Source organism: Lates calcarifer, linkage group LG8 (genome assembly GCF_001640805.2).
Source record: "Lates calcarifer isolate ASB-BC8 linkage group LG8, TLL_Latcal_v3, whole genome shotgun sequence".
Classification (NCBI taxonomy): domain Eukaryota; kingdom Metazoa; phylum Chordata; class Actinopteri; family Centropomidae; genus Lates; species Lates calcarifer.
Window position 1 is genome coordinate 11,411,859 of NC_066840.1, and position 15,508 is coordinate 11,427,366.

The window sequence follows — 15,508 nt, forward strand, 5'->3', positions numbered from 1 at the left end:
AGTAAATTCAGGGTTATGCCCTCATTATATGAAAGCCTTTGCCAGAACTGTACCTTTGCCAGTGTCTCTACAAATGTCACAAAACCAACCTCATGAGACAATGTTCATGGCACAGGTCAATAAAAGCTTGTTTGAAGTCACTTTAGTCAGTTATAATTTAAAGCACAAGTTGAATAACACACACCAGTCAAACACAATATCCTGTCATTCACCTTAAAACTCATCTGAGAGTACATGTGATTTGTCCACATCATATGATTTTTCCATTCAGCTGCTAAGTTGAAATGATAAAGTCAATTTTCATTACTTCACAGCAATTTTATAGCTCCTTCTGTTCTCCGCGGTGGTTGCCTTGACTACGCTATCAGGGGGTTTAAATTAAGTAAGGTCTTCTGTTGTTGATAAGTGAGAAGAGGGGATGCCAAATAAACTGGTAGAGTGTGTTTGTGTTTTTGTGTGTGTGCGCGATTGTGTGTAATGAATGTGATGATTCTTTATCAGAGGCTGTGAAAAGACACAGTGTTCAGAATAGCTGAGTTGATAAGAGACAAACAGTGGAAAAAGTCAATGATGTTGCCTGAAAATTGTGTCTTTGTGAGAGTCTGTGTCACCGCGTGATGGTGTGAGTGGCAAGTGCTGAGTGACGGAGGTATTGACACACACACATGCACGACTGACTTTTTTTAACCAGTGTCCTTTAGCAGGTTGATTGGGTGATTGACAGCCCTGGGGTGCTGTAATGGCAGAGTGGATGGCACAGATGGCAATGAGTTGGCAGATCTGTAAAGTTGAGAAAACTTCAGAGTACACTTCTGGTACAAGTACATCCCTATTAGTTTTGCTTAATACATAAAATACACTTGTGGTTCTCCTAATACAAGGGAAAAGATATTGTGAATTCTCTCAGCTGTAATTAAACACTGTGGCATTTGGTATAAATGCCTTCATTTAGGTTTGTCCCATGTTTAAGCATTTTCTTATACACAAGTGCTGAGAAATGAGATAGCTTCTGTAGCATAATGGCTTTCCTCCAGTTTAAATGAAATATATGCATGTGGTAGGAGTGAATTTATTTCAATTAATGTATAGCATTAAATCCACATCTTACCTACTATGCATAGACTGTTTATTCTCATTTATTCAACAGTAGCTTGGAAAGAAATGCACTTTCACTATAACATTCTAGTGCTGAGGAAATTTGTCTTTATTTACTTGATTAATTGATGCCACAGTGCATATGTGTACTGTTTGCTCAAGTGTGTGGTATTCTCGTGTGAAATTGAGATTTTAAGGGTTCACTTGGTACTTCTGTGACTTTCTGAGGACTGATGTGGGTGAAGAGGGGCATAAGGCGTGTGCCAGTGGCAAAGCAGAGGCCTACTGCAATTATTTTGTCAAGGATGACTGCATTTTGTCCTGTCTACGTCCTGCTTGCAAGGACCAGGTCAGTGGCAAACTGTGCAAGGCACTGTGATTAATGCTGTTTTAGCCACCTTTGTTGGCGGAGCCACATAGGTCTGTTTGATGTCTAAAAATTACACAAACCCCAGCTGAATATGATAACCTTGTCTGTTGCTCTTTGATTACACATTTATATGCAGTTCAAAGTCCAGTTTTAAATAGATTATGGGGAAAAACTAGCAGTAAGGCAGAGTGAGGAATGATGGAGCAGGAGTGGGGGCATGCAAATTAGACTCAAATAGGCTCCAACTGACAGATTTCAACCCAAGACCTTCCTGCTATGAGGTGACAGTATGAACCAGCCAATGAATCACACCAAGATCTGAATTCAGTGAGACAACTTGCATTTATTTTTCATCAGAATAGATGTGTACACTATTAATATGTATTGTAAATACATTTGTATGGTAATCAAAGCTTTCAGTTAAATTTAGCAGATAGCCAGCTGCATGTCTGGATATCAGATACTCATCAGATACATGAGTATCTGATATCAGATATCAGATACTCATGTTTATATAAAATGATCTATAACTACCAGAATTTTTCAAATCCCTACACGCTATGTATTATATTAATGTACCAAATAATGATTAAAAAAAGACACAAAAGAAAAAAAAAAACCCAGAGGGAGTGCATTCATGAATAGAATTATTATTGACAATCAAGCCAAGTGCAAAGCCCAAAATCAGTATAATACAATATCAGTACGATACATTAAACAGTAAGTGAAGTAAGTTACTAATTGGGCCATAATTCTTTAGATTGTAAGAATAGATAACTACTTTAAAGGTGACCCAGCCTGGTGAATTAACTTGAATATAAAGATCTTATTTGTATATTACAGTGTTATTCATCTGACACTGATTACACAGAAAAATTGCTTTAATTAATACAACATTTTTACTTGAAACTAATCTTTGAAACCAGAAGTTCTCTTTTGTTTATTAAGTTTATCAAGCATCAGAGTATGAGACTAACTTTAAAATGTTGGCAACCTGCATATTTAAAAAGCAACGTCACACTGCTGCACAAACATCACAGTTAGTTGTGGTCAGGTGTGGCCTCATGTATACTTAACTACACCCAAATGTGTTGCACAACAGTGTACTATGACCTGATGCATTGTATGCGGTGGAGCAAACACTAGGGGGCAGCACAATCAGTATTTTCTTCTTGGCGTAGCTACACTAAAATGAGTAACATAATGGATGTGCTTCTGAATTGATTGAATTTGGGTTACATTAATTCCATATCTTTCCAGTCTGACTCTCTCTCAACCCCAAGTGATGGGATAGATGAGATGATACTTTTGAGATCATCCAAGACTTTCTGCAACTCATCTGCTGCCTGCCTGACTGACTGGACAAATCTCATGACCTCAGATTGGACTGGGGTGGAAGACTTTGGGAAAGACTGGTCCTGTGCCTGTAATGTGTCAGAGTCGAGCTCTTGCATCATTGAGCCAGTCAATGGTGCTTCTTGGTCAGTGGTAGACACAGTGTCATCAGTGTCAGTCCCAGACACTGACTCAGGAGTAGCGCCCTCTGCTGCCCTTGCCTGTCTAATGTGGTGTATCTCTTTGGCATCCATGGCAATAAAAAAGATATCTACTGCCACAAATAATCCAGAAAGCACACCCGTTGCAACCTCTGCCACACGTACTGCTCTGGAAGCCTGTGCTGCAATCCTGCCAATGTTCATCACTTGAACTAGTCGAACCAGTTCAGCAATGCCACCTAAGCCCCTTCCTGCCCTCAAGCCAAGTCTTGTCAGGCTGAGCTGTGTATCAGCATCAGATGTTTCATCTGAATCACATCTGCTCCTGATGTTCTGTAAACTGTTGCTAATCTCCTGTAACCAGGTGACAACAGCTTTAATTTTCTGTTCAAACTCCTTAATGATGCTTTGAATAACTTTGCGATCAGAGGACTGGTTGACCATATTTGTGATATTTGAAGCACCAGCAGTGACCCCACCAAGTGTACCCACCCCCACTCCAACCCCAGTGACAATAAGAGAGGCTCCCAAAGTGAAGGGGGCCAGTATTAGGCCCACTATGGATGTAACCCCTCCCACTGCTCCAATCACTCCTCCTGCCAGACTACCAATGGTGGTGCCCTGATGTACACGTTCCAAATCATCAGCGACAGCCCTTAGCTTCTTCAGCTTGGTCTGGAGTTCCTCCACAGTTGTTTTGCTCTATTGAAAAAACATGATATTATTATTCAATCAGAGGCAGTTGCAGTATTATAGAGGTGTACTCCAGGACCCTGTGACGTTGCTTTTGTGGTGTGGTTACAGGTACAATAATTCACACTTCTGACCACACCCAATCAAATTCATCAGTGTATTAAGATGTGAAACAATGCTTCTCAGTTTGTTTCTGTAATCTACTCTTTAAAAAATTTGAGGGAGGCACAAATTATATACTAACATGTATATTCAGTCATCATTTGTGTATATAACATCAGTGTGGCTGTCTGTCTTAACTGAAAATAGTGGTATCTGGTGGTGTCATACCTTGGCTGTGAGACAGCTTATGATAAATGGACGCTCAAGGATCTCCCTGGCTGTTGGTCTTGATTGAGGGTCTCTACTGAATATATCACTCAAGAGTTGACGGAGCTCTGGTGAGAACATCTCAGGGAGGGATGGGTAAGGACCACCAATGATCTTTGGCATGAGTGTGATTGTGGTCTCTGCTGAGAACTGAGGGAAAATTATGGTTAAAATACAATTATTATTGCAATAACATCTGCAGTAATAATACTATCATCATCATTATAGAATAAGAAAAAGAAAAATATGATCCTTTATTTTATATTATTATCTCAAATAATGTAGGAGCTCTTTTATCTATGAAAAGCCAACAAGCCAAAATAAATAATTTACCTTGATTGAGGTGATTATCTAATGCCAGTTAATTGGTGGTTTGTTGTGCAGCAAAATAACAGTTGGTGGACGGAGTTGGTCAAATCTCCCTAGTGAATTACATAATATTGTCTTTTTAAGCTTTTTGCATTAAAAGTTTTGACTCAAGACCTCATGGCTGTAAACTAGCTTATTCTAGAGAAGTTGCTGTTCGTAAAACAGCTAAAGTGTAGAGCTGTCAACACAGGTTGTCAGTCAGATATCAAGACACTGTCAGATGGGACAGCAGATTTTCATTATTGCCATGAATTTACCAGTTTTTTTGTTGTTGTCTGTATATATAATGCCACTTTTGAATGTTGTGATTTTATCAGAATATTAGAAGTGTTTAATATCTATAATATATAGTATAATATCTTGATTGGCTTAAATTGGTCAATTATTTTGTCTTCTGAGTATTTAAGAGCCTTGTAAGAACCTCATAAACAGTCAAAATTATTCAGAGCAAATTATTAAATTTAAAAGGCAATCTCAATATTTGCCAGAAAAGTCAGTCTTATATTTTCATTTAATTGTTCAGCCCTGTTTTTGAGGTTTTTGTGTCTTGTCTGTTGTTCTTTGCCACCATTGGTTTCTCTAGTGATCACCTCCTCTTTCATGTGGTGCTTTAAGCCAACTCAACAAACCCTGCTATGCATGTTATTGTTTTGAAGAAAATGGGCTTTTTACTCTTAAAGGACTACCAGCAAATCTTTATGTTCACCATATACACACATTTCAGAGGAGTACTGTATATATTTTCCTTATACATAGACAACTGTCTTATATAATATTGATGATTGTCCTTATGCTCTGGAATAAAGCATAGCAGCATATCTTGAAGCATTAAGTAAAATATTCTTTCTGAACTGATACTATAATGAATTTTACAGGAGGATACACTACGTATATCCTATGTATCTATGTTGGTCTTTTTAATCTCACTCGTGATTTGATTAAATTTGTTTATTGATAACATCCAAACCTTTGGGTAACTTACCGCTGCTTTTCGAGTGCAGAGCTCATACAGTAAACATCCCACTGACCAAATATCACTATAAATACAGAAAGCATTACTATTACTGTTATGTTTGTAATAGTAGTTCAAAGATATGTTTAAAGAAAAGATATAAAGTTGATAATGAAGCAGGCAAGAACATTAGGCAAATACAATCCTTAACTTGATTAGCTTATTAGAGTTGATAATTGCTTGTGGCAAACTTGTGACATCATCAATCTGGTGAACTAGATTTGCAGTGATACTGTATTTGTTAAACCCATATTGCTGTCACAGCTGTAGCTTTGGGCAAACATGCAACATTAAACACTTTGGGCATGTTTCACCAAATGTGCTATGTACAAGTTGTGGTTTTAAACATAATTTTGACACATTTCACCAATCGAAACAAAAACCACACTTCATCATAGTATTATTCATTTATGAAACAGGATACTGCCACCATTTGTGATCTGTATGTAACAACTTATCTAAACAGGATTTATTTCACTCTCACTCTGTATGTGTACTGCATGCTGAAGTATATTTTGAAGTTTCAAGTCTGTTTTGTTCCATTTTGGGTTGGTAAATACAGTGATTCTGTGTTTGACTCTGAGAGCTGCAAAACCTCAGGTAAATAGTAAATAGCAGAACAGCAGCAGTCCCACAGGTAAGATCAAGACTTCAGCTCTCTGTTCTGTGATTCGCTAGTTTTAAAATTACTTTGAGAACTAAATTAACATATCCCTTTCCCCACTTAAGTTTTCTGTAATGTGGCAGAATTAATAAAAATAACTAATTTTTGTTGCTGCTTTACTAGTAAAAACCAAACACACACAGTGTTTGCTCAAGTAAATCTTTCAATTTGGTTAAAAACCTTTTTACCTTTTAGCATCATAGGTCCCATCTGTGAAGACTTCTGGTGGCAGATGAGTTATTGTTTCCACTAAATTTGAATTGGTGGCTGGCTGAGTGCTTTTTGAACTGTGTGAAAAAGAAAGAAAAAAGAAAACAGCGAATACATCAGTACAACAGTGTTATATATATTTGTAGAGTTTAGTTTTTTTTTTTTTTTTTTAAAAAAGGGGGACAGTACTTTTCATGGATTTTTCCAAAATCGCCCAGGCACACCAATCCAAATTCTGTGAGCAATATGCTCTACAAAAAGAGAAAATGTAAAACTGAAGTCACTTTTTATGAATTTACACAACTATAATATCTTTACTGATAAGATGTTTCAAAATACAAATGTATATTTGACAGCCCCAGAGCCTATGAATTTTATTTGAAATGAAAAAAAAAAAAAAAAAAAAAAAAAGAGAGAGAGAGAGAGAAAGTATAACATATCAGGTGTTTTAATCTTTTAATCAGTGTTCATGTACAGTGTTACCGTACCTCTGGTGTCAGATGTTTGTGAATCAAGCCTTTTTCATGAATGGTTTTCAAAGCCATACAGATCTCAACAATCCAGCTCAGTACCTAGAAAACAAATCATGGTACTTCAACAATAGCAGGAATATCAATAAACTGGAAAATTAATTACATTATGAATAACACTTGCCTGCTGTATATTTCACTGATGTAAATTTGAAATGCCTTTTGCATTAGAGTACTGTACCTCAGACTCTTGTGGAGAATCAGTCCTGTTTTTGATTTTTTCAGCAAGGTTTCCTCCCTGACAGTGATCCATCACTACATAGAGAATGCCCTGATCTTCATTGCAAAAAGGAAAAGAGAATCTATTTGCATTTTATAACAAATCATCTCCAGTAGATACTTCTCCTAAATGAATACAAAGTATTAGAGGTTTTGTATTTCTCTGAGCTCACTGTTATGTTGTTATTAGCACATAAAATTAGAAATGTAATTTTTAATAGAACAATTTTCTATTTTAATTTTTGTTGTTTTTGTTTTGTTGCTGCAGATAAGTGTCTTAAATACAACAACTGGCCTTGTGCTGACAGAAGCAACAACACCTGTCAGTTTTTCAAGTTGGTCAGGTTTGCAACTTATGAATTTGTTGATTTCAGAATTAGAGCCCCTGATTGTGATCATTTTGGTTGCACGTGCAACTTTCACGTGTGTATGTGTGAAACTGCACTTTCTTACCTTTAAAGGAGTGCTTGCTGTTCACGATATGAGTATGATTGATTGCCTTGAGGATTTCTATCTCTGTGGTTAATGCTGGAACACCATTTGCAGATATCTGTTAAAAACACAACTTAAGAATGCATAAGAACAACCTCACAGAGGTGCCTCACACTCAGAGTGACTGGCAGCAGACAGATTAAAGGGATATGTCTGAAATAGCAGTCAACCAAATGTACTTGGTTGGGGTGTGTGTGTGCGCGCGTGTGTACCGTAATTTCCAGACTATAAGCCGTTACTTTTTTCACACGCTTTGAAACTTTCGGCTTAAACAATGATGCGGGTAATTTATAGATTTTTATGGGCTAACGAACTTCATGCCACAAAAACATTTAGACACCTGCGGCTTATAGACAAGTGTGGTCTGTATATGTACTTTTTTTTTTTCTTTTTAAATTTAGTGGTTGCTGCTTATAGTCAGGTTCGCTCAAATTACGGTATTTTAAATGTTGAGTGCTCTTACTACTGAGCTGACCTGTTCACAGAACACCATTCAGCCCCATATTGAAACTGGTAATTTGTAATGTTGTGGCTGATTCATATAGAGTGAACCTGATTTATGCTTCCTTTAACATAGAAAAAAAGGTATTTGTCTTGATATCATCTGTCTTTTTTGTCTTTCTTGCTTTATTGAATTAATAATACTTATAAAAGCTCAATTCTTGACCTAACATAACAGAATAAGCAGAATAGACAATATTATTTATTTCTAACAAAATGTGCTGTTCATGAGATTTTGAATCAGGCTTCTCTTTGCTATTTTGGAATGTAGACATTCAGTTAGGGCTGCACGATATTAGGAAAACACACGATATGTAATATCACTGTTGAATATTGCGATAATGATATGACTTGCAATAAAATAACAAATACTTCGGTATACAGCGTTAATGTCTTTCTGCTTTGAATTGAATTGAACAGTGAGTAGGCTTTGCTGACACTGAAAAAATGAACTGCATCACTAAGGGATGACTTTAAGTTATATCCTTTCAAGATCACTGGCTCCACCATTGTAACCACTGGCCCGGGACCATTACTTTTAATTTGGCAAATAACAGTAAAAAAAAGTACACTCTTAATGCAGAAAATGGTTCTTTTGCTGCTCTCTGCCTCTTCACACACAGCTTATGTGAGGCACTGTTCTCATGGGGGTCAAACACTCTGCTGTCTGAACCTTGAAGAGTGGAGAATCCCACCAATAAACAAATGCTTATGAGAATAATTATTATGCACTTTCTGCTTGCCTAACATTGTCAGCAGACAGTAGGTTTAGCTAGCCCAGCATTGTGATTGTGCTACCATAGCTACAATACTGATCTCCTGATTGATGTACACATCAGAAAAGTAACATGCCATCCCTACACTGTGAGCATTTTGCTGTGACACCTCATTAGCAAAACAACACGTTAGCCAGTATATACTGGCTTTTGGCCAGTATCATGCGTTGTTGACTGGCAAGTGAAAAAAACGGTTTGGTGCACAGTTTGTTTTTGTTGCAGCAGCTATTGTCAGTGTCCGGGTTCACTGTTGATCAATACTGCACCGATTCTGATCCGAGTTACTTGAGTTATATTATTCCCTTTTTACACATAATATGTCATGCAAAAGTTTGGTCTTACCCCCGCTGTTTCACTCAGTGTTTGATCATGTGACTCTTCTCGATTTGCATATCACATTTAACACGACTCAGACATGTCTAAGCAGACATCCCTGTGGGAGTTCAGTCGTGCTGACCATTTTAAATAAATTACATTTGTTGAATCATACCATTTGTGCTTTATTGTTGTCTAAATGTGGGCTGTTATATAGTTGTTTAACACATAGTCTGGTAATTGTTCAATATGGGTGGAATTCCTCAATGTGAATGGACATGTTGACTGACAGAAAAAAAGTCAAGTGTAATCTGCTCACTACCTAACTAATGTGCTTCTACTTCAGCTTATAGCATCTACACAGTAGATGCTTATAAGCGTCTAGGCCAGAACGGCTCCATCTGATTGGCAAATATATTGACAAGTAGCTTGAATGCAGAGCACATGGAAATATACCATTTAAATTGCAGTTCAGGCAGTCTTTGTGATATGCATACTGCGCATGATGATATTGCGATTATGATAAATTTTTTATATATTGTGCAGCCTTACATTCAGTATATCATGCTTCTTTTTTATTTAATGTGAATAAGATTTGCTGTGGAACTTTTCACTTACCTGATCTAAAATGATCCTTTTAATGATAAATGTGTCATCTCCCTTTGTGGCAACAACAGCATTTTCTGTTTTACTTTGTAGTACGTAGCCATAGTTCGCCAGGGTGCTCTGTTCTGCTCCCATCTTTGTTGTTATTTCCTAATGACACACAGGTTATCAAACCAACACAAAAACCTTTGTCCAAGCAAAACTACATCTTAACTGAATAATGAGCAGACAACTCTCAGATTCTTTCATTAACTTGTTAACCTTTAATTACCCAAATTTTATAGGCTTACGAAGCAAAAGCTCTTGCAGCAACTCACTCACATATTTACACCTGCCAAATTGTTTTGATTTAGGTCTGACGAAAACAAAAGCCTTCATTGTAATAATTAAAGATATAATATATAATTTGTAACACACATACATGTGTACAAGTACTGTACATACCAAAATGCGTTGATCCAACAATAAAAGAAGTAGGAAGTGAAACAAAACTTAATGTTGTGGTTTCCTTCCACATAGGGCTGTCACTTTCCATTGTCCTGTCACAGCCTTCAAAGAAATGTTGACCTCACACAACATTTGCATTGTTAATTCACATGGTGGAAAAGTACCACAGTCAGTTCTGTTCAGTTCAGCATTATTATTCATATGTAGGGTTAACACAAAATGAAATTTCATACCAGCAATAGTGAACAATAAACTACATGTACAGAATAGACAAGTTAAATATTATCATATAGAATTAAATAAAAATGGGGTGAGCTAAAAAACAAAATGTAACAGTATATACATATATGAAAATGAGGATCTAGTTGAAGTAAAAGTGATGAGTTTATACAAATGTATAGCATGTTTGAAATGTAACAGCAGTTCAATAGCAGCAGTCATGGTTGATAGTATTTGTAAGTAGTGCAGTAAACAGTAGACAGTGCAGACAAGCAGGTAAGAAAAGATGTGATGTGGAATATTTAGATATGAGTTGAGAAGCATTATGGTCTGACGGTAAAAACTTTCCATTAGTCTGGAGGACCACCACCACTCTTGGTGGTGAGCAGTTCTCATACCACACCTTAAAGCAGCCCATCAGCAAACTCTCGATGGGGAAGTACCTACTTCCCCATTGCAGAAGTACCTACGGGTGTTCATATCAAACTTCCTTAGTTGCTGAGTTGAGCTCTTTATCAGAGCAGACATCTTATGGTGCACCAGAAGACAAAGGGGAAATTACAAAGGGGAAAAACTGTGCTAATGCTCATAATGACATTTAAGAGTAAACTTAATTTCTGTCAAATTGTAAACGTTAATGAAACCATATAATATTTGAATCACAAGGGAAATGAACAACTGTATTAGAAAATATCTCTAATAAAAAAACAGCAATGCAAGACTATTTACATGAAAAATGTTTACATGAATCTCTAAAATTCTGTTGAATGTATCACTATTGGTAAGTGAAAATGAAAGCTAATACTTGGTAAAAACATTCAGCAGTTAACAATTGTTACTTTTAGATTTTAGATTTGCAACTACTGTGAGGTGTTTTGTTTTCCAAATTGTGATGACAAAGCATTCTTATTTCCAAAAAGAGAAACAAATTTGACCATAGCGTTTGAAGTCAGTGCATTTTCCAGGAGACTCCTTTATTTCTGTGTTGAAGAACAATGAAGATATCATGTAAACTTTGAAATGGCTCACACGTTAAATAAATAACATGGAGACAAAACTGGAAGAACATGTAGTTTAATATAATAGATGTACATGTCCAGTGGCTTTATCTGATATTTTATGTGTGTGTTTTATGTGTGTTATGTGTGAAAATATGCTCTTTCTGATTTGGGTAAAAATAACTTCACAGCCTCTGTACTCTGTGTTCTTGCTGTCGTTTCTCAGAACTCACATTTGTTACTGTTTCCTCTTTTCATGCTAGGCGGAGTTCACACATCCGGTGTAGCCACATTGATTGTGTTGTGTGCTCAAATTGTCAATAAAGTCTAGTCTAAGTATAAGTCTAATTGGTGATACCATTAGAAATTGCCAAAGTAATATTTTTTCTAATCCTACACATAAGGGCTTTCACTGCATGTTACATTGTACAACGTACCAAATAATGAAAATACACAAAAGGAAAAAAAAAAAAAGTGCTATGAGTAATAAAACAGACACAAAAAACTCTACATACTCAGAATTAGCATATAAAAGACAAAATAAAAAAACTTAGAGGGAGTTTTTATCATGAACACAATTATTATGATATAATATTAATCATTAAACAGTAACTGAAAGAAGTTACTAATTGGACCCTGATTTGTTATTGAATAGATCGTTCCCATCTTGATTTACTATCAAAGGTCTGAGTATGAGATGACATTTTTCAAATGTTGGCATCCTGCATATTTAAAAGGAAACTTTTTTCATAGATGAAAAACATTTCTGCACTGTCTGTCTGTTGCACTTCTAACCGCAACAAACCACACCCAAATGTGATGAAGCATTGCACAAAAGTGATATGTGAACCGATGACTTGTATAGGGTGGAGCAAACACTTGGTGGGAGCACAATCAGAACACACAGTACAGTGGACTGAAACATCTTGAGAATGGCCAGACTGGTTTTAGCTGATGGAAAGGCTACGTTACTGTATGAATCTCAATTCATTCAGGGTTAGAATTAGACATCAACAGCATAATCAAAGACCCAACCTGCCTTATTGCAACAGTCCAGGCTGCTACTGCTGGTGCATTAGAATTTTCTTGTCACTTTGGACCCCTTAATACAGGCATGGTTTGAATGCCACAGCCAATCTGAGTGTTGTTACCGACCATGTGCATCCTTTTATGGCCACAGTTTACCATCTTCTAATGGCTACTTCCAGCATGACAGTGCACCATGTTGCACAAAGCAAAAGTTGTCTTAAACTGATTTCATTAATATTATAATGAGTTCAGTGTACCTCGGTGGCCTCCTGACTCACCAGATCTGAATCTAACAGAGCAGCTTTGACCTTTGGGATGTGGTCGAATGTGAGATTGGCAGTATGAATGTGCAGCTGACAATTCTGTGAAATTGTGGGATGAAATCATGTCAATATGGATCAGAATATCCAAGGAATCCATGTCAAGAATACAGTATGTGAGGCTGTTGTGAGAGCAAATGGAGGCCCTGCTTAGTATTAGTATGGTGTTCCTAATAAAGTGTTTGGTGAGTGTATAAGGAGATGAGCATGCCCATGCACATCCTGGGCAACAATTTGTTGGGTTTGTGTTTATAACATCGATGGAACAGTCACGGTGACTGTGTTACTAGCTAGTTTAACTGAAAATACTGGAAGCCGGTGGTGTCATACCTTGTTTGAGAGACAGTTTATGATGAAGGGGTGCTGCAGAATGTTACTGGCTGTTGATCTTGATCAAGGGTCTCTACTGAATATGCCACTCAAGAGCTGACAGAGGTCTGGTGAGAAGTTGTCTGAGAGAGATGGATAAGGGCCACCAATGATCTTTGGCATGAGTGTGATTGTGGTCTCTGCTGAGAACTGAAGGAGAATTATAATTAGCAAACACTGAGCTGGAGTAAAATTACTTTCCTCATTATTCATTAGTGAAAGTAAAAATATTACCCATTACTGTATTTTTATGTTACTTTCTAGGTGTCATGTTGGTCCATGTCTGAGATTAACACCTTACTTGGAATTTGTCTCAAAGGCAGATTGAAAGATCTAGTCTATCATAGACATGGAAAGCCTGTTCAGCAGGAACAGAGATATTAGGAAATAGAGATATTAACTGTAATTGGAAGGTTTTAGAATAAATTTTAGTGTAGATGTGACAACTTGCAGGTGGGGTTTGCTTCCCTGAAAGAGTAATTGGACACACTCTTATAGTCTTATATTTATGAGACACAAGTTTTGCTGATACACTCATGGAATCATGTAGCAGCCTCTGCTGCTTTGTTATTTACTTTTGTTTCTTTCTGCCACAAACGTACGTACCACAAACAAATGTTTGTTTTAAGTTGATTTTTTTTTTCTACTTAATGTAACTGATCGATTCTGAAACCAACGATCTGACATTCATACCTACATGGAAATATTTTCATCCAATAACAGGGTCGCACTCTTGAAAAGGTAAAAACTCTTACTAAACTTATGTCATTGCCTCATGACAGTTTGAAACAAATATGTAGTTATCTCATAGTTTGCTAGTTGTCCAGTGAAATATTAATTGGTGGACAAAGTTTCTAGACTTCCCAAGTTAATATTTTAAGCACAACATATTGTGTTCGGAAGCTCTCCACATTAAATTCTTTGACCTCAGGGCTGTACATTAGTTCTGGAAGGTAGTATTAGCAAAAGCAGATAAAGCATGGAGATGGTATGCTTGATATCTGGATCCTGTTGGTGGGGCGGCCACCCTACCAAGACAGTGTTAAGGGAAACACTGATGTAAGATCATTGTGAAAGCCTACAATGAGAATTATTTATAGCAAATCACATGATCAAGATCTGATAATGCTGCCAGTTATTGGCTGTAACATCACACGCGGTAAAGGCATGCAGGAAAAATACTTACATGGTTCTGCCCACAGACACGGTTCACGTGCATCTGTGTTATGAAATGAAGCTTAGCGAAAGTTCAATCAGGGAGACTTGAGATCTGCCCATATCAGCTGAATCACAAGTTGTTTCCTATCTCTAAGCCCCACCTACCAATTCTGTTTTCATCCATTCACAACCTGACACACCCAACTAGAGACAATCACCTGTAAGCTATCACAGCTTAAAATGTTCTCTCTCTGCTGTCATTTCAGCACCGCGATGTTGCATGACCCACCTCCTCCCCTACGCTACCTCAACTGCGGATGCCTGGCCATGTTCTATCTACCCCTGATCAGAAGTTCCCTCACAGCAAGCTGTCCCAACCTCAGGCCCCATTCTCTCCTCCCTCTCTCTCTTTCTCTCTTTCTCAACCCAACTGGTTGAGGCAGATGGCTGTCCACTCTGAGTCTGGTTCTGCTCAAGGTTTCTGCCTCTGAAAAGCAAGTTTTTCCTTGCCACTGTCGCCTAGTGCTCGCTTATGATGGGAATTGTTGGGTCTCTCCTCATAAATGTAGTAAGATAAGAGTACAGTCTAGATAGGCTTGTGTAACTTACAAATTTTTCAATCCATATCAAGGCATTGGAATATACAAGGCTTTGGCCACTACACAGAAGTTCACACATCGGATGTAGCCACATCGATTGTGTTGTGTGCTCAAATTGTTAATAAAGTCTAGTCTAAGTCTAAGTCTAAGTCCTTTGGCCACTACACAGAAGTACATACAGTATGCTGTCACAGAGCTGCTGTCCTATTGGGTCTCAAGCTTTTTTATGCCACAACCAATAAAATATCTCTGTGTTAATTCTACTTTGGCCTCAGAATTTATATTGACTCATAAAGCCAGAGATGTACCACCTACAGAGGGTCAAAGGTGCACAAAAGTCACACTACTGGAAGCAACAAAATTGAGTGACTTATTCTTTTAGTCTTTCCTGTTTTTGGTCTATTTGACTGTTTATGGTCTCCCTACCTTTCTCCTCCTTTCAAATCAGAGATTGGAAAATGCCCTTCAGCTAATCCAGACACTGAGCACTGTGGCTGTGAGCTGAACATCACTATATCATCCCATGTTTCTCTTTCCTTTTCTCTGCCTGTCTTGTTCTCTCTGCTCATACCTCTTCTACAACTTTCACTCATTCCTCATTTAAAGTAATTAGGAGATAAAGCTATAACCTGCACAGTGTCAGTCAAATTAA

General features: G+C 37.3%; 1 protein-coding gene across 2 annotated transcripts; it reads right to left on the minus strand.

The window, feature by feature from the left end:
- Nucleotides 1–1,788: 1,788 nt before the first annotated feature.
- LOC108899269 (uncharacterized) lies at nt 1,789–10,292 on the minus strand. 2 transcript variants are annotated; one of them, XM_018699638.2, is made up of 10 exons: nt 10,162–10,292; nt 9,730–9,867; nt 7,481–7,577; nt 6,990–7,084; nt 6,767–6,850; nt 6,468–6,529; nt 6,257–6,355; nt 5,375–5,429; nt 3,985–4,173; nt 1,789–3,663 (listed from the first exon to the last, which is right to left on the minus strand). In XM_018699638.2, exons 2-10 carry the CDS (start codon nt 9,850–9,852, stop codon nt 2,701–2,703), a joined length of 1,767 nt encoding a protein of 588 aa, XP_018555154.1. In that variant the 5' UTR covers nt 9,853–9,867; nt 10,162–10,292; the 3' UTR covers nt 1,789–2,700. The 2 variants fall into 2 exon arrangements, with proteins under 2 accessions (XP_018555154.1, XP_018555155.1); XM_018699639.2 differs by lacking the exon at nt 10,162–10,292 and having other exon boundaries at nt 7,481–7,592; nt 9,730–9,871.
- Nucleotides 10,293–15,508: the final 5,216 nt, after the last annotated feature.

Coding starts and splice junctions, on each gene's coding strand:
- LOC108899269 (XM_018699638.2), bottom strand. CDS start 9,852: ATGGGAGCAGAACAGAGCACCCTGGCGAACTATGGCTACGTACTACAA. Junction 6,851..6,989: donor ATTCTCCACAAGAGTCTGAG/GTACAGTACTCT, acceptor TTTGTTTTCTAG/GTACTGAGCTGGATTGTTGA. Junction 6,530..6,766: donor ACAAACATCTGACACCAGAG/GTACGGTAACAC, acceptor CTCTTTTTGTAG/AGCATATTGCTCACAGAATT.